At 33.9% G+C, this 20,158-nt stretch overlaps 1 protein-coding gene across 2 annotated transcripts; it reads right to left on the reverse strand.

Annotated features, from left to right (window-relative positions):
- Positions 1 to 8,949: 8,949 nt before the first annotated feature.
- LOC145242294 (uncharacterized) lies at positions 8,950 to 19,760 on the reverse strand. 2 transcript variants are annotated; one of them, XM_080105306.1, is made up of 2 exons: positions 19,640 to 19,760; positions 8,950 to 16,518 (listed from the first exon to the last, which is right to left on the reverse strand). In XM_080105306.1, the coding sequence occupies exon 2, from the start codon at positions 16,077 to 16,079 to the stop codon at positions 15,303 to 15,305; it is 777 nt and encodes a 258-aa protein (XP_079961432.1). In that variant the 5' UTR covers positions 16,080 to 16,518; positions 19,640 to 19,760; the 3' UTR covers positions 8,950 to 15,302. The 2 variants fall into 2 exon arrangements, with proteins under 2 accessions (XP_079961432.1, XP_079961431.1); XM_080105305.1 differs by having other exon boundaries at positions 19,611 to 19,749.
- Between the last annotated feature and the right edge of the window lie 398 nt (positions 19,761 to 20,158).

The following is a 20,158-nucleotide window of genomic DNA, read 5'->3' on the forward strand; positions in this document are numbered from 1 at the left end:
ACCATGTGTGGCGCTAATTTTGCTAGAATGAAGGGAGGACTGAGGTTTCGTGTGTCGCTGATTTACTGATGTTATGTCGGAATTTTATTTTTTTTAGGACCTCGTCATTATCAGTGCAAAGGGAGAGGGTGGAGGTGTCAGCATTTTCGCCAACTTGTAAACTTCACCTAACCTCTACCCTCCTCCCCATCTTGACCGCATCTAGCAGTGAACTGAGGGACCTTTCAGCGGGTGAAGATGTATACGTCTCTCTCTCTCTCTCTCTCTCTCTCTCTCTCTCTCTCTCTCTCTCTCTCTCTCTCTTGATGTTTTCCCTTTTTCTTGGTAGCCATCAGCATCAGCATTGCTTAACGCTGATTGGCTGGACAATTCCAGAAATCTTTCTTCTTCCACTTTTAAATCAGTTCCATAGAAGACATCGGACAGTGAAGTCCTGTCTTTTTTTTTTTTGTTTTTTTTTTTAAATTCCGTCGGGCCCAGCGAGCGCCGAGCGACGTAAAATAATCAACTTCTTCATTAAGGGTGGAAGAAGGCCCATATTAAAAATCGGTATTTCAGAAAACACCATTTATTGAAGACGGTAACCCCTTTCAGAGAAAGGAGACCAACGGAAGGAGCGTGTCAAAAAGAAAAATAACATGACCTTCGCTACCAGGAAATGAAAATTATTTCGGAAAAGAAACCTATCAGATATAGGAAGAATTATTTATGAGGATTCTGAAGAAAAGATAACCCCTTTCACAGAGAGCCAGGAAAAGAGAGAATAAGACCCCTCCCCCCACCTTTTTCAGAGAACTTTCTTTTAAACCTTTTGAAGGTTTTGTTTGTTAAAAAAAAAGAAAAGAGACAAAGAAGACAGGGAAAAAAAGAACTTTGAAAGAACTTCGCTATCTGCATGTTTTTCTTTTAAAAAAAACAAAGAGAAAAAACTTTTTATTGAAAAAAGAATATTTTAGAGCATGTGCTTTTATTTCAGCCTTTCTGTCAAGTAAGATTGGTGTTTTTATTTGTTTTTATTCCATGTTACAGGTTTTTAATACCTGAGCTTAGGAAAATATAAGCAACCATGACTAATTTCCTTAAATAAATTCGAATCATTTTAAATTCAATTTGGGTTTATATTTCATTTGCTCATTCTTTACTTTGCTTGTTTATTTTCCCCCCCTTTTTTTAATTTGTTACTTAAAAAGCGGATTTTGGAGACGACCGCCCAAAATTCCGTAAGTTATATTAGATGACTGGAAAAGAAATATTAGTTTTGTTCTTTTTTCTTTCTTTCAGAATTTGTTTGTTTCTTTTTTTTTTTTTTTTTTGTAACAATTTTTGACCCACTTTTCTTTTTTTTTTTTTTTTTTTTTTTTTTACAAAACTCATAATAAGAAATTTTATGAGAACCACAAGTAGTTTGTGGGGAGTGCCGAGGTCTAGTGTGATAGCAAAGCCCCGATGTGGTTAAGCTTGGTAAACTCATTGTGGATCCTTTGAGTATAAAATTGGGCCTCTACATGTGAGAATCAAAGAGTGGGATCATCTACCCCAAAACGGCAAGACCTTTACTCTCACAAGCATAGTTGAATTTCATAAAACAGTACCATTCTCCATTGTGTGCCGCGTGGATGTTCTAGTCCGCCATTATCATCTGGTAATTCCTCAATTACTGTCCGTATGCCACAGGAGTTATGATTTATTTAATTAATAAAATGTTTGCCGTCGCTATTGTATTAGTGATGTTATTTGAAATTTGCAGTCCGTATTCCGTCCGAAGTCCATCAGATTCCAAATTCACATTCAGAATCACCAATTTTATAATCGGTGAATTTATATAAAAGAAATAACATTTTCTGATGTGTTTGAAATATTACAATAAAGTGTTTACCCATAATGGTTTTCTCTTGGTGGAAAGGTTTCCATAATGAAAGGTTTGAGGAGAATAGCACGAGGGTTGAGATTACTGATATTTTTTATGATAAGAGTGCTGCACAAGGGCTTAAAGTCCATGTGGCTATTTTTGAGAGAAACAGTCCATAAATCAATATAAGCAAATATGTGTGTGTGTTTGTGTGTGTATTTGTGTATGTATTTGTGTGTGTATTTGTTTGTGTGTGTGCGTGCTTGTGTGTGTATGTGTGTGTGTATTTGTGTGTGTGTTTGTATCATAAGAGCAGTGGTTCGAGATAAGATTGTCTAAAAGAAGATTTTTTGACCTTTCCTAATAAAATATATTTAAAGAACACATCACCAAAGAACAATTTGAAATATTTATTTGTAGCAGGTCGGACTGCGAAAAAGGAAGAAGGAAGAGAAAGTTCTTTTTGAGGTCGTCGTTGGTCAGTCAGTACTGTGTCGTCCCCAGCTAATAGTAGTTGTCTCCAGTGGAGGCCGTTGATGCTAAAGCAAGATGTCCGGTGGACGGGGGATGAGAGAGGATAGGTGTTGCTTGACTGAAGGTCCAGTTCTGACTGCTTGATGTTCCCTCAAGACTTTAGGAAGCAGATGAATCAGTGTGCCCTGTTAGCTGATGGGTCAACCTGTGGCCAAAAAACTCACAGAGGGGGGGGCGTTGATTCATCAGAGAAAATAGTTCTCTGTAACTGCTACAATTTAAATCCTCACTCAATGTAGTAAATTTCCATGCTGGGTCCATGTCTGTTGCACGCATAAAATCATGACTGGTCTTTTTATGTCTCCTGCAGATGGAGTTTACTCGAACATGCCGAACTCGTGAAATCCAAGAGAAAAACTGATTTGATTTTGGCAGGTAAATCTTTGTATACAGGCTTTCTCGAATGTTCCAGCCTGTTTACTGTATTCATACATGAGTAAGCGTAACATAGTCCCTTTCTTTTTTATGCGTGCGGTGATTGCATCACAATGGGCATTTATTCTGGTTGGGCATAGTGATAGCTGCACCACCATTATTCCCAGGTAAGTATGTACAGGTACACACAGCACCCTAGAACCTTTATCGAGAAGGATGAAAGACCTAAAAGCTACATAATAGAATTGCCAAATGGAATTAGACTCAAGCGAAATCGCACTCATGTGCATGCCATAACCAATTCCGGTTACAAAAAAGATTCATGTTGATATTCTTAAACCTGACACCATACAAGACAAAATAAGATCAAGGAAGATTGATGTTGGAGATGAACTCATTAAACCCAACATCACCTGAACTACGCTGGACAAAAAGAAACATTGCCTACTTCAAACTAAATTAGGCAGAATTATAAGAACATCCTCACAGTATAAAGATTGATTTTAGCTCATAGACTAAAACACAATCACATGCTATAAATCTAAGACAGACAACAAATATACACATACAACTAAACGGGGGGAGGGTATGTTATAGTACTGCCGATACTATTTGCCTTGGGACTGAATGTAATCCTTACTGGCTTCGCATTATCTCTTGAATAATGTTCGCTTTATCATTTAGCTCTGATTTCTTAATTAAAAACCAACAACCATCACTTCAGGAGTTATTGTTTTTTGTTTGATTTTCGATTTTTTTTTTTTCAGTTGTTAAAGATACAACATCACACAAATTATGAAAGTCACCTGTATTTTTATTAGAACCTGTGGCAACGATACAAATTCTGAAAATGGAAAGACTTTACATGGTATAAAAAATTTGAAAAGCTATGCAGGTTGCTAGGCAATTAAATTTTCTTGTGTTTGTTAAAATTATTATGATTACATATATATATATATATATAACTACTTCATTTAATCACATAAATTAATATACGAAAGCATAATTTTATGCATAAACTTTAAGTATTTACTTCAACAGTGCTCAATGCATAAGTAGAGCTAGGTAGTAAGTAATAAAAAATATATATGGCAATATATATATATATATATATATATATATATATATATATATGTATATATTATATATGTGTGTGTGTGCGTGTGTGTGATAATTAATAATTTAAAAAGGAATTATATATATATGTATTTCATTCCTTTTTACATTAATAATTATAGCACACCTCATAGTGACCGTGATTTTGTGACTTTTCTAAAGAAAAAGATGCAAAAATCGTTGACATGTGTGATGTCATTTGTAAGTAACAAGTTGAATCCAATGAAACCTTTTAATTTAAAAGAAAAAAATTATGGAAATGTGCTAAGAGTCAAGTAAGGAAATCAATTCGATTCTTAAATTAGTTTAAAAAAATAAAATAGTTTCTTGAAGTTGAAAATATGTTTAAAGTGAATGAGATGATTCTGGTGCTAAATTCAAACATAGAAATACATAAAATGAATGACACGTTTGCGATTGAAAAATAATGAATGAATGAAAGAAGTACAAAGACAATTCACACAAATATTCATCGAAATTTATTCATAAGTTCTGTTTAAAAAACATTAAAAAAAACTGGAGTCTCTTTGATGGAAAGAAAAGATTATTCAGTAAAATCAGAACATTTGAAGTTTGTAGAGTTAGGTCCAGCCTCTCAGGTTTTGCCTTACTACCATTTGTGAAGGGATTGGTTATTGCTAATCGTCCGACGCGTTCTTACTGGAGCATGCTAATAAGCTACCTGCGCATCTTCCACTAGCAAGAATGCTCTTTCACTTTTCCAATCTCCCTTTCCCGAACCTTGTGTCACGTCTTCCTGTCATGGGGGAGAGATGAAGTCTTGATGCATCTGTATTCATCTGCAGCAGTTGCATGGTAGATCTATTTTATTTATATCTATTGCAATATGTTTGATTCATAATGGAGTAGGCTCCCTCAAAATTGGAAGATTCTATTTATAAACGCTGCTGATAGGTGCTGACGAATCAAATTAATCCACCTTCTGCTATCAACCAATCAAAAACTAGAATTGCTCTATAAAAATTAAATCTTTTTAGCATTCCAGCACATAATTTTTTCGTGTCAACACGAAGAGATTCTTTTGCTCTTTTGCTGCAAAATTATAAAGTTCAGAACCTGTACAGAACAGCTACCCACCGAATAACTAACCATCGGAAAATCCTCTGAAATTAAACATGACTTCCAATTCAAGGTATGCACATGTTGTAAGTATTAGAGTCTCTTGGTTGATTTTATTAACTTGAAATGAAAATAATTAAATAATGTACAATGACTAATTAGACTGAGCCCGAATACAAATACATTTATTAAATATACAAATGAATGCAAAGGACATTACAGTGATAAAACAATACAAATATTTATTAATTTACTATTTGAGTGGAATCTCTATCTTAAACGAGACGAAGATATTCTGTCAATGCTGGAATTCACTCAGCATGGGGAACAAGTGTCATCTATGTGAGTTAGGGTGTTTTTTCTCACTCTCATGAATTGCCCCTACCATACAAGGTAAGATGCCATTTATCTTACAATGAAGTGTTACTGAGCTCAAGGGCTGCAGTATGGAATTGTCATACAGCCTCAATTTTGTGTGAGAAGGCTGTAGTTGTGCTTTTGTGAAGTCGGCAAGGGCCAGGATACTGCAGCTTGCTCCTGTGTCAATCTGCACGTGGTCCTTGTGCTGTCTCCTGGGATGGATAGACAAAGCAGGATAGCATCACCCTGCACCATCCCATAGGGATTTTGACTCATCTTGAGGGAAGCATGCTTTCAGGTCCTCCTCTCCGAGTTTTAGTGCCAAACAGAAAGTTGCCCATCAGTATCCTAGTTACCTTTGTTTTTCATTATTTTTCTACGATATCACTCCCCCTCCCGAAACAAATATGGAGTGTCTGAAAAGTTACATCAATTTATTTTACATTTATACAAAAAATATTCTTAAATATTCGTCAAAGTGTTGACATCAATGGAAAGTTCCTCCATGATGGGATCAATTCCATGTGACAAGACATCCGCTGGGATGTTGTCTGTTCCTTTGACATGCTGGATGCCAGCTGTAAACTGGAAGATGTAGTCTATCTGGCGAATTTCTTGGTACATTCTGTCTTGGGTGCAAAGCAACTTTATAGAGGCATATGGTTTGTAAGTATGTGAAACTGCTGAGCTTTCAGGGATTGGCGAAAATGGCATATTGTGGAGAATGCAGTTAGCAACTTTCTGGAAGACACACTGTAACATGTATTTTCCTCAGTTAATTTTCTGGAGAAGGAAATATGTTTTCAATTCATGTCACATTTTTGTTGCAGAATAAATCCAATAGAGTTACAGGTGCATCTACTGCCAGGCACAGTTCAGAGTCAGGTTGAATGTGAGCTTGATGGTTTCCTTGTATGCAGACCTTACCTCGTTGAACACTGTTTTTGCTTATGCAAATAATAAAATGTCAGTTCTTCACATTCACCAATGGCAAAAGTACTTGGGCATAGTGAGGTAAGAACTTACGGTAAAAATTTAGTAAGAATTGATGTAAATGTCTCATTATAACAGGAATAGCGAAATTTTGAATGGACATAACTGTCTCCAACGATGGGAAAATTTCCTTCTCTGAAATATTATGTCTCCCAAAAATATGACCTTGGATTAATCAAAAACACACATCAATGGGTTTTAAACTACACCATACTGTATCAAGCGGTCAAATACTTTCTGCACATGGTGAACGTGCTTCTCTCTATTTTGGCTAGCAATATAAACATTATCTATATATGTGCAGATGGATGGCAGGTTGCACAAAACCTGGTCTTTAAATCACTGGTATATTTGTGCTGCATTCTGCCATTCAAAATGGACTCTCAAGAATTCAAGCATTCCAAATGGCTTGATAATAGCTATTTTCTGAATATGTTTGAGCTCCACAGGTATTTGGTGACATGCATAACCCAAGTCTAACTTGGTAAAACAAAAAACTATTATTTTAAGCCACTGTGGTTATATCATAGATATATAGCATGGGGTAGCTATTAGGTTTGGTAAGAGTGTTCAGAGCTCTGTAGTCTCCAGATGCAGGCCTTTGTTAAGTCTTTTGCTGACTAAATGAAGAAGTGTGGTCCATTTGCTTTATGGAGTGCAAACTATGCCTAAATTCATTTGTTTAATATCTGCATTAGTAGCTTTCATCTCATTGGGTGCTAAATGCCTAGCTTTATTATGGACGGGTGTGACTTTTGTTTCTATATGATGTGCTATATATATAGATAGAGAGTGTGGCAAAACTTAGTTACGAAATGAGGGAACAGAAATTGAAGAATATTCCTTCAAAACTCCCAGTAAAGTATTATCCTGATTTGCATGTGCTACTTCTCGACATAATTGAGTAGCAACCTTTACGACACAACATACTTTAAATTCTGTGTCTGGATCTCTTTAACACTAGCCTATTTTGCAGTGTGTTCAGTCAGCATTTTGATACACAGATTGCATACTGTTACATGTGCACTGAACACTTACTGTAGCAGTCACAAATAAAATAAAGATCTATTTTTTCTTGCATATCAATGCTCATACAAAATGATTTGGCCACACACTAACCAATTAGCTGGCGCATTGATTTCATTTGTCCCTCAGGAACTTCTTTATCCCCATTGAAAATCATGGGCAATCAGCAGAGAGTACTCAGCAACTATTGAAAAAAGCCCCCTGCTTTTCTCTCTCCTGTCCCCATTCAGTCCAAACCTCTACAAAGATAAACTAGCATCCTTTCTTTCCTCTCATTATCATCATGGTAAAAAGGAACGAGAACAAACTCAAGACCAACTGGAATCATATTACTTTTATGCCTGCTAATCCAGTAACTCAACTTACATGTTTGCATTGCTGTATTCGTGTTCCAGTAAAATGTTTGTGTTTTCCTATAAACTTTGGTGACTCTGTTCCTAAACAAATCAGATATGTACAGACAGGGCGACTGGTTCAACAAAATGGCTGTTTTCTGCCTCGGTACTCTTAACAACAATCTGATTATGAAATGTTGAAGAGGGTTTTCTCATTTTACATCCAATACGGACAGACAAACTCTTAACAGACAGACTCTTAACAGACAGCATAACTCTACAAAAACAACTTTTCTCATTCTTTTTTTTCTGAGAAATATTTAAGTCATTTCAAATAACACTATTCTTGTATTTTTTTTTTTTTGTTTGAAAGGATCTCGGCGGTCGGTCAGTAGCCAATTAGTACATAATTTAAGGTAAGGTTAAGTTTAAAACTTATGGTTACACTATTCCTTACTATGCCCTAAAAATCGTGTCTGCATTCTCTGATTAGGGCGTACGAGCAGTTAGCAATAAACTAACTGCCTCAGAGAGGAGACAAAGCCTGGGAAGATGGACAGCTTAGAATTACTCAGGACCAATACCTCAGCCAGACAGATAGCAAGCCACCAAAATGGCAATGTAGTTTCTGTTTGCCTTATCAAGAAGAGACCACTGACTGGTATATTCCAGCCAAGATTTTCTACACAACTAAACATGCAGAGAGACCACCTACTGGAATTATATTAACTTTATGCCTGTTGACGGAGTAAAGTAACTTCACATGCTGTATTCTTGTTCCAGTTAAATATGATGAGCGTTCCAAAAGTAATGCCTCCTATTTTTATTCCACCTGAATTGATCAGAGAGGATTGAAAATTGCATTATGATAACTGAATTCATGCATTTGTAACCTGAATGTTGCATCCCTCTGTTGCAAATATTTACAGTGTGAGATAAGAAAGCAACCCCTGTCATTAATGTGCATCAGAAGCAGAGATGCGTGATTGACTTCCTGGCAAAAGTGCATTCAGAATGGTGGTGACTATGTAGAAAAATTAATTATGGAGCACAGCAAGTCGATTGTTTTAATGGGACCACTCCCATCTTTATAACTCTTCAACATTTTGAGTTTGAAAAAATCGTCTTTACTTTTGGAATGACTTTCATATGATAAAGTGTACTTCTACATAATTAAAACTAAATTTTGGAAATCGTAAAACTGAATTTAACATGAAAATAATGCTATCTACGTATTCCTCCTATTTTTAAGATGATTATATCCAAAAATTATGAAAACCATTAAGGTAGAAAATTAGTTATTAAAGAAAATAAAAATAGAATTTGAGGAAGACGATCGTATTTAATTATGTAAGACACAGAAGAGTTCAAAAGGGAGGCAATTTTCAGTTTCGATTTAAACAAGATGGACGCAATTTTTCACCTGCTAACACAAAGTTGTTGTTTTTTTAATAATTCAGTAATATTCATGTAATTTGGCTGCATAATTTGGAAGCTAACATTGTAATTTATTAGAATTGACAACAAATTAGTAGAAACCATTGGGTTTTTTTTTAAATCTGAAAACGCCATTTATTGATTACAAAATTTCGTTCTGATAGTGTAGAAACACCGTTTTTTTTTCTTTAGACTAAATTAGCCTGCGTGCCCGGCGTTGCCCGGGTGTTTGTAGGTGTGTGTTGGGAAAAAGAAGTGGTAGTAGGCAGGCAGGCTTGAACTCGTGACACAAAAGTGGAAAAGAAAGTGGCGGTGCTTGTAAGAGCGTTAGTTAAGCAAAAGAAAGGAAAATTGCGATCGCAAAAAAAAAAAAAAAATTAAAGTAGTAGGCAGGCTGGAACCTGTATCACAAAGGAAAAGAAAGTGAAAAAAAAAATGCAACGCTACTGCACTCATCGCCAAACCAGAAGTGACATAGGTTTAAATTAAGACTAGACAATCAAAAAGAGGCAATGACTTTTGAAAATATTGTCGAAAAAACCGACCCCTCCATGTTGAAATGTGCTCAGTTCAGGGTGAAGGAATTTATGTTTTTGACCAATTTTTTTTATATTTGTCATTGCAAGTGTCGAGCTTCAAAATGATACCAATTTTGTGAAAATCCGCTGGTTTTGTCGAAAGTTTTAGGCAGGCATACAAACATACATACATACATACATTCATACAGACATTTAAACAGACAGGTGAGATTTATATTATAGATAATTTAACTTTTTTTTTTTTAAATATATTTCTTTTCATGCATTTCTAAAACAATTGTATAAGTTCTAATTTTTTACTTTTCTTTCATTTTCTTTTGTAAAAACAAGTAAGATTTTCAATTTACCTATAATCTAAAAATGCTTATGTATCTGCATAATTATAAAACCGGACCGTCCGCCCTTGCTTAAATCGTGTCTACCAAACACACGGTAATATATATTTTATATGTATCTCTGTATTTCTTATCTGCTCTTTCCTCTATTCCCCACCTTTTTGTTTACTTTTTTTCTTGTTTTGTATCTTTCCTTTATTTCCTTTTCTTTCTTTTTTAATGATTGCCATCATTTTTCAACTATCTTCCTCATTAATTTTAGTTTTGGTTTCAATGCAAGCCGATGTCAATCAAATCATATTTTTTCACTTTTGGAATCATGACTATATATTGGGTACAATATAATATTAAATAATCGATAGAGAATTGACTCTATAATAAATACAAAATCAGCATAAATTATAATATCAACAAAGGACACTCCTACTAGTTTTTTTTAATAAATCTTAACTACTTATGAGACCGCAGATCAGACATTGTCTCCAGATTCTTTCTTTGCTTTGCAGTATTTCCTCACTTCCTTCTCAAGTCTATGTGGTTGTCTATATGTGTGTATGTTCACCTTCCCTTTAATAGTTGCATACATTATTTTCTTTGAGTATAAACCTTCGCTATCTGACAGGAATGAGATTGTTTTATAATGAATTTAGGTAAAAATGACACAAGTGGATAGGCTGGAAACAGTAGCAGATGGAGAAAAAATATAGATGAAAATTTCACAAGGAATTTATCAAAGCTACGATGCACTTCATCAAGAGAAAGCAATAAAAAGAAAATTAAAAGTAAAAATGTGGATCTTAATCATAACTCTACTTCCCCCCCCTCAAATTTCGCCCCTAGGTTTATTTATTATACTTATCCCATACAGTGCACCAACATAAACGTTTCACTTAAAGACCTCGAATTCGATAGAAGACGGCGGGTGGGGATCAAGTGTTTAGTACCTAAGAGAACAAACACATCGGAATTTATGAAGTCATACGAATTCTATAAACGCTGAAAAAAAAGACCCATGAAGTTTTAGAGTCGGTTTCTCACTGAGAGCAGAGCCATCCATAAGGATCACAGGAAGAAAGGGCAATAGCTGAGCTTTAACAAACCATTCCTTACACGAATCCATAACTGAACCAAGATCAACTTTTAGATCAAATGTGTATTTCAACTGATCTGAGAAAGATGGTTGGTTGCTTGTTTTTCTTTTACAGCATATCAACCCTTTTCGGGTTATTTAATGCCGAATCCAAAGATTTTAAAGAAAATCTTTTTTAATAGAATATATTTGTTGTTTTCACATTGGTTTCTATTTAACCCATAGTTGGGACCCTAACAGGTACTACCACTCCAGGTCAGAGTGGACCTGGGAGCAATGGTAATTAAAGGGTGGCTCCACACTCCCCAAAGCCCACAAGCTGGGGCCTCACCACTGGATATAGTTTAAGGTCATATCCAGGGGGGCAGTCGGAGTATTCTAATGCCCCACCGACAGGGCCTGAGAAAGATGGATGAGAAGCAATACCAGAATAGAAGGTGGTGTCATCAGCATAAATGTTAATTTTCTGAATTGCCAAAATAATGTTTCATATCGAAGCATCTTGTTCACATCACAAAATTACATGTAAATATATGAGTTGAGTGACTATACTTTCCCCTGAAGATTTGAAGGTGATGATGATGAATATCTCGTAGCAATCTGATTTTTCCAGTCCGCCATGTTGGATTAAGATGCACACCTGTTGATCTGAAAATAACTCACTACACCTGTTCTTGTGGTTCACATTTTCTGGAAAATCAAAATGGTTGTTTTAAAGAAGAGGAAACATTTATATCCACTGAAATAAAATAAAAAGAATATAGGTTGACTGATTTATTGTCATTTTCTCACTTAATTATGAGAGGCCAAACATGTCATCCCCCTCAATTTGTGATATCAGTTGAACTGAATATAATCATACAACTCTGTGCATTAGAATACTTTATTTCGATATTTATTTCATATATTACCTATTTATACTTGTCTTTCTTTTTTCTTTTTTTTTTACAAGGAGTTCGCCACTTATCAAGGCCCAATGGCCACTCAGGGATAAGGGTTATTGTGTGTACAGTAATCAAAGGGATAGTGTAGCAATAGTATTGGAGAATTGGTAATGTGTCATTATTTGGGGGGGGGCGGTTCATCAGGAATTTGTTTGTGTTGGACTTGAAGACATCCAGGTTGAAGTTGGGAGGGAAACAGGCAAGCGGAACAGAGTTCCACAGGCGTGCAGTTCTAAGAAAGAAAGATTTGATTTTATTACATACTAAACTACTAGTGACCCGTTGAGTCAGTATTTTCTTGATTTAACATTGGCTGACAGTCATGTTTTTGCAAGAAATCATTTACATGAAAATTGTTTCCTTTGGTAACTTTTGAAAAATATAAGTATATTTGTAAGAGCATACATTTTCACATAAATCTAAATTAGCAAGCTTATAAAATCCAGCTTTATTAGAAATAATACTACTCATGACTTGCTAATCTTTGTTCAAAGTTGCCAAAAGCCGTTTCTGCTGTGTTCAAACAGGCAAAAAATGTTAACAGTTTTTGGAAACTACCATTAATAATGAGTAAAGTCGTTCTGTTTCTTTTCCATATTACAATGTCTGCCCACCTGTATGGTTTCATCGTAGAACACTGTCACATTTCCATTTGATGTAATTGTTGAAAATTGATGTTCCCAGATGTTAGAAGATCTGTGATGCTGCATTTTTATGTGGAAATCATGAACATCAATATTAAACAGAATCACTTTTTTTCTCCATCGTTGACTTGTAAGTTTTTAAAATGGATATTCATATGAATATTTAGCAACACAGTTGTTGTTCCCTTTTTTTTTAATCTTACTTCAGTTAGTTGTAAGAGATCAAGGGAGCTAACTCCTCCTGGAGCTAACATTTGGTTTCATTATGATTTGAATTTATATCCGAGGGCTCTTTTTAGAATGAACATTTCCTTTTGACTGCTATGTGTATTTGGCTCCAGTTTGGTCTACCTAGAATTGTTTCCAAGTATTTCTTTAGATTTTTTTATGGATGCAAATTGTTCAATCACAACCAGAATAATATTTCTTTCTTTCAGAAACCATATGGTGTTTAAATTATTCTTCAAGCATTGATATTTTGTTATTTTTATCTGTTCTTCTCTATTAAGTCCATTTGGAATAGTTCTTCTCTATTAAGTCATTTGGAATAGTGACATTGATAATGGCCACAGTTGTTTCAGGTTGTCACGATATCTGACTTGATGGCCTTGTCTTTTATGTACCTGCCTGCCTGTATGTCTTTGTCAGAGACCTGTCACCTTTCCATTTGATGTTATTGGCAATGGTTCATGTTCCCAAATGTTTGACGATCTATCAAGCTTCATCTCTCCACAGATCTTCCAATGAAGGTAGTTACATCCTTTGCTGTGTCAGACACTGTAAAGGACATCTGTCAATATTGTTTGGCATCTAGATATTAGATGGCTTGAATTCTCAATTACAGCATACCAAAACCTGCACTAGCCATTTGTTTGTAGGTCAGACATCTTTTTTTCTTAATTCACCTGTGAATAAACCTTATCTTGTCCAGTTATAAGTTTTGTCTCATCATGTCTCTCCTGTATGGATTTGTTTGGCTTTATTAAGGCCATAGTCATTTCGAACAGTGGCATTAATAATGAGTGCAGTCCTTTCAGATTTGTTTCATATGACAATGTCTGGCATGATAGTGTTGATGGTGTCTGCCTGCCTATACATCCATCTTTCATTTTCATTTTACTTTAGTTGAATTCTCAGAAATCAAAGGGCCCCGTTCCTGGTAATAACACTTGATCTATACATGAGATACATAGATATTCAAATATTTGATTAATGTTCTCTCTTACTCTTCAAACACCGAGTTTGTAAAGAAGTTGAGAACATAATTGTCCTCTCTATAATTGATGTTTTAGATGTTATCATCTACCTTTCTACTGATCTGTTGGTGTTACTGGCTCCCAGGACAAGAATTCATCTAGTCTGGTGGAATATCTAGCTTTGTGCTGTTACTTAAGGAAACATCACTTGTAGAAGCTTCACCATTCCTGGTAAAAGCCAATATGAGTTAGCCATACCGAGGAGGTCTGATTTGAGTGGTGAATAGTGTGATTTTGAATATTTAAAAAAAAAAAAATTTCTTATCAGTTTGTTCAAGATGGGGATGGAGCATCCTACCAGATTCACTCATTAACTCAGATATTCCAACTGAGAAATCTTTTTAAGATTCTGTCAGTTCCGTTAAGTGCATTTTTTTAAAAATCGCTCTTGCACTTGGTTTACCGGGTATATTTGCCAGGTAGTTTTTGAAATTCTTTTTCATGAATTCAGTTGCTTCTATAATAACTGGAATGATAAAGATCTTAAGATTCCAGTTTTTTTCATTGATATTTCGTTATCTTTTTTCCTTTCAGCTTTGTTTAATCTAGCTTCATAGGGATCACTAACTTCCACAAAGGTTGCTTTTTTCTCCTTCTTGTCCCATTGCACTATGTCAGGTTTTATGGTTCTGTTTTCTACGTACATAGCTGTAGGAATTGAATAGTCATAGTTGATAGTGTATGACATTTCTGACTTCTTTCTGTTATGTTTCAGGATTTGCTGCTGCATTCGCTATTCACCTTTTACAGATCGTCCTCTCCACTGATTCTTTTCATGTCATACATAAGACCTTGGCATTTTGTTATCTTTTCCCTTTCAGCTCTTTTTAACCCAGCATCATTGGGATACTGACTTCTACTAAGGTTGCTTCTTTTATCTTCACTTTTGTTTTATTTTACTTCAGTTGAAGTTCTCAGACATCAAGGGGCCCACGACCTGAGGCTAACACTAGAAGTCTATATGAGATACATAGATATTCGAATGTTCCATTAAAGTTCTTTATCTCTCAAGCACTGAGTTAGTAAAGAAATTGAGAACATAATTTTCCTCTCCCCAATTAACCATTTTTATACGTTGTAGTATATCTTTCATTTTGGTCTCTTGGTCTTACTGGATTCCAGAACAAGAATTTATCTAGTCTGGTGGAGTATCCAGCTTCGTGCTATTACTTGAGGTAATATCACTTGGAGAAGGTGCACCATTCCTCGGAAAAGCTGTGGGGTAGCCGTAGTGAGGAGATCTTATTTGGGCAGCGAATACTATGTGATTTTGAATATTTGGTCAGGGTTTACTTCTATGGAAAAGTATCCTCATGCCAGATTGTTCTGACAAACCCCTGTACAAAGAGACCTTAGACACTCGAGGATAGTGTCTAGTAGGCATTCAAGTTATCCTGTATGGATTTGTTTGTGTCTCTTTAAAGAAGATTTTGTTGTAAATGCTGAGCCACACACTTCACAAGAATATGGTTTCTCTCCAGTGTGGATTTGTATGTGCCTCTTTAAGTCAAATTTTGTCGCAAAAGATGAGATGCACACTTCGCAAGAATAAGGTTTCTTTCCAGTGTGTATTAATATGTGAGCCTTTAACTTGTCTTTCCTTTTAAACGAAGACGTGCACATGTCACAAGAGTACGGTTTCTCTCCAGTGTGAATTTGTATATGAGCCTTTAAATTATTTTGTGTTGTAAATGACGACTTGCATACTTCGCACTTATAAGGTTTTTCTCCAGTATGCACGTGCATGTGCCTTTTTAAGTTTGGCTTCGTTGTAAATGATGCACCGCACGCATCACATGAATAAGGTCTTTCCCCAGTGTGAATCTGCACATGTACCTGCAGATGATCTTGCCTTGTGAATGTTGAGCGACACACTTCACAGGAATAAGATTTCTCCCCAGTGTGTGTGCGCACATGCGTCTTTAAGTTGGATTTTCTTATGAAAGATGTGCCACACACGTCACAACGATAAGTCTTCTCACCAGTGTGTGTGCGCACATGTATTTTTAGACTAAACTTTCTTGTAAATGTTGAACCACATACTTCACAGCTATAAGGTTTCTCTCCAGTATGTGAACGTGCATGTATCTTTAAGCTAGATTTTCTTGTAAATGATGAGCCACAAGACTCACAACTATAAGTTTTGGCTCCACCGTGTTTTTGCATATTTTCTTATGTACTGAATTTTGTTACAGATGCTGTGTCATAAATTGCAAGAGTTTTCCTGCGTACTTTTCTTGTAATTAAATGTTTCTTTTATGATCAAATGTTTTTTCCTGTAATCGAATGTTTCTTGTTTTAAAATGATTTTTCTTGTAATCAAATGTTTTCTGTAATCAAATGTTTCTCTTGCAATCAAACATTGTTTAAGTTTTTGTTTATCAAAATTCTATGCAAAACAAAGAAACAAGGCTGCTTTACCTGTGAATAAAAGAAATAATCGTTTAATTCTTTACTTAAAATATTTAAGTAAAAATTTGCAATAAAATGTTTTTCTTTATTGTTTTTCTTTTTCTGGACTGATTTGTTGTCGATTAAACTCAGGTAAAGATGCTTTCTATCTTCTGTGTGGAAACTTGCATTTTATCACAATTCTTCCTTTTACCTGTGAATAAATAAAAGATTTTATTTAACAATTCATACATTGATAAATATGCAAAGCAGATGTACATTAAAACCAAACTTTTTACATTGTTGAAAAGAAGTCATTTATATGGCATGATTAGAGCTAGATTTTGATTATTAGTATTAATTTTGTTTATGCCTCAACCTAAACGTAGATTCCATGAACAAAGCTTCTTTCTTAGAACTGCACACCTGTGGAACTCTCTTCCGTTAGTCTGATTTCTAACTGACTACAATTTGGTTGTCTTCAAGTTCAACGTAAAAAAATTCTTGATAGATCGTCCCATTAAATAATCAAATTTACCAAATTTCTACGACTAAGGATTACTAAGAAATTATCCCATTGACTACTGTACACTCAAAAACCCTTATTCTCGAGTAGCTTCTGGGCCTTGATAAATGCTGATTCCTTTATATAAAAAAAGTGCTACGACTGTTGCGTTCCCTACATTCTGTTTTGTTCTCCATACAAATACCTTTTTTCTAACCCATATCCCTGTCCCTGTCAACCTTAGCAATCCATCATGGCCACAACACTTTACTTTTTTGCTATATGTGCAAAGCGTGAAAGGATTAGTCTAGGAAGAAAATTAGAAACTGATACAATTGATTTATATATTAACTACGTTTTTTTGTAAATAAAAATCAAGAATTACAGTTGAAAAAGATGACATGTTTTTTGTTTTGTTATAATGAAAGCAAGAAACAACGTCACACTTATTTTTGTCTTGACAAAAATTGTTTAAAATAACCACAGAATAAATATTAGTAAATGAATTTTTAATGAATAAATGTTTATGACTTTATAGAAATTTAACTTCACAGATTTTTTTCTGAATTACTTTTAAGCCGAAAATAGAGACTCTCAGGTGTTATGCTCTTTTACTAAAACTACTGGTTAAGGATAATTGTGATACTTTACAAAGGCTTTTCTGTTTAAGATGCTGTTATTGTAAAGAAGCATCTTTTTTTATATATAGAATTTTAAATCGAAATATTTGTTTTTCTTAATGTCATGCAGAATTTTCTTTTTATATTTGAATTATCTTTAATCTTTCATCTTTGGAATTAAAACAATATTTTGAAAAGGAAACCAAATCTTATGCAACTTTTGATTATTTTTTTTATTTAGGTACCGGCAAAAATGGGGGAATAAAGATAGGGGGACATAGTTTTGAAAGTCGGTTTATCAAACAATTTTTTAAGTTTCCAACTACTTTTTTTATTGTATTTGAAAGATTAAAGCTTAAAGTTAATTTCTAAAAGGGAAAAACATATTTGTACATGTGAAAAAAAAAGTTATAATGAAAAACGTTTTTAGAGCAACATTCAGAAGCTGAAAAATTCAGCTAAATTTTGAAATTAAATAAATTCATTGTAAAAATCCTTTGAAAGATAAATATTAGTTTCCTGGGTTTATTTCAAAGATAATTAGTAAAGTTCTAAGATATTAAATCAAATAAGAAACACCTTGTTTGTACAAAAAAAAGCTTAATTGGCTCCAAAAAGTGAGAGATTTTGGCTTTGCATTAACCAAAACAAAACTAACTCGTCTAAGAATGAATTCTACCAAAGCCCAAAAAGTCATAAAATCAAAAGGCTGCTTGAAAATTACGTCAGGTAGTTGGAGAAAGGTAGGGAGCACTGTTATTCTTTTTTCTCCCTAGCCATGCATCCGTACATTTCTATCATGAACGTTTGTATAATTTTAACTATTTTTTATTTTATTATTTTCTGTGTTTCTGCTTTTAAGTTAATTTTATTTTTATTTTTTCAAGATTATATAAAAATTATGTTATGCCAAAAGTTAAATGTTCATTGAAGTAAGGAAAATATCAGAATCTGACATATAAAAATCATGCATATCATGTAATCTAAAAAAAAAAAGTTGCAATATTTTTTGCAATTATAAATATTTTGTATGAAAATATTAAATAAACAATACTTAATTCAATGAGAACATCGGTAGTTCGAGAATCTGTGTGTGTGTGTGTGTGTGTGTGTGTGTGTGTGTGTGTGTGTGTGTGTGTGTGTGTGTGTTATATCGACTTCATTAATACAGATTTTAGGGCCTTTTTTTTGGAATTTTCCTGAAAAAAAATTGTTTTTTTGTAATGTTTCTGAAAAAATTAATTTTTCTTTTTTATTGTTACAATTAACGATGCTTTATTTTCATAAAAAAAGCAAAAGTGAATTCATTCATTTTTTTTTACTGCTGAAAACCATAACTTTAGTAAAGGTATTTTTATTTAAGCAGAATAATAAATTTCCACTAAGATTTAAATAAAATAATGGGTTCATTATATTCCATGAGCATTATTTGATAAATACTGCAGTTTTCATTAAAATTGGTTAATTTCCTGATTTTTTGTGAATTTTTAAGTAAAGGGAGGAGTAAAAACGTTTATACATTTTGAGCATCGGCATTCATTTTGCACGTACCTATCTTTATTATCAGGTGTCAATTTTTTTATGTGCTAAGCAACGCACGTGACATATTTTAAAACAGACTTTCACCTTCCAAATGACCGAAAAAAATGTTTTTCGTAGAAAAAATGTGTTTTCACAAAAAATCTGTACACAATCGTAATACGGAAAAACAAAAACAAAAAAAAAAAACGAAATAAAATTTGCAAAATAAAATCGTTTTTAAAAACTTTGAAATATTAAAACAAAATCAAATTCTGGCTTAAATAAAATTAGAAAAAAAACATTTTTTTAAAATAATCAGGACGATATTTTTTTAATAATTGTAATTCTGTTTTAATCGAGAAAAATCTACATAAAATAATGTAATTTGATATTCGTAAAACTTATCCAGGTAGGTAGAACGGTAACTTATCTTGCCTTTGGTAACATTTATTTGTTGCGTATTTAGTTGTTCACCCTTTTTGCTTAGTCAGCTATTCTGTAAAATTATAAGAGTGTTTATTAAGGCAAGAAAGCTGATACTTTCGGATTTTATCGTTTTAAAATGAGCGGTGAAAAATGAAAACAATTTGGTTTAGATTAGAATTTTTCTGTAAAAAAAAAAAAATATTATCCTGTAAAAATGCAAATATAACAACTAACCTAGGAGAAGGAAAGTTTCGAAATATTACCATTTCTTTAACTTGTATTTCTGTTAACTTATAAAACTTCTTGCGGTAACTGTGGTGGCATGTTTTCGGTAGAGGTTACTCAACTCTCCTATTTGGTGAGTCATAAAAATATGACACGGTGTTTGAGATTTTGTCCCGTTTTCCGTACGAAAGACGAATTTTATTTATAATGTTCTGTCCGTTTATCGTTGAGTTAAAATTTATAATCGGCAGTCAACGGACGTCAGACATTATAATGCAATTAAGAAATATGTGTAGAAGCGAAAAAATAGTTTTATATTGTTTCTTCTTTTTATTATTGTTTTTCGAAAAAGTTGTCAAAAAAACAAATATATAACAAATAAATGTTATCAAAGGCAAGATAAGTTAATTTTCTACCTAACTGGATAATTTTTTAGTGTTTTTATTTAATGTAACATGTTTAATCAGCTCGTAAAACAAAGTGTTTATCGATGCAGTGGAAAATTAAAAATGGCGCTCGCTCGACTGCCCGACTCTCTCTTGAACACGGTAAGTTTG

This window comes from Euprymna scolopes, chromosome 21, assembly GCF_053919585.1.
Source record: "Euprymna scolopes isolate OS-2025 chromosome 21, ASM5391958v1, whole genome shotgun sequence".
Classification (NCBI taxonomy): domain Eukaryota; kingdom Metazoa; phylum Mollusca; class Cephalopoda; order Sepiida; family Sepiolidae; genus Euprymna; species Euprymna scolopes.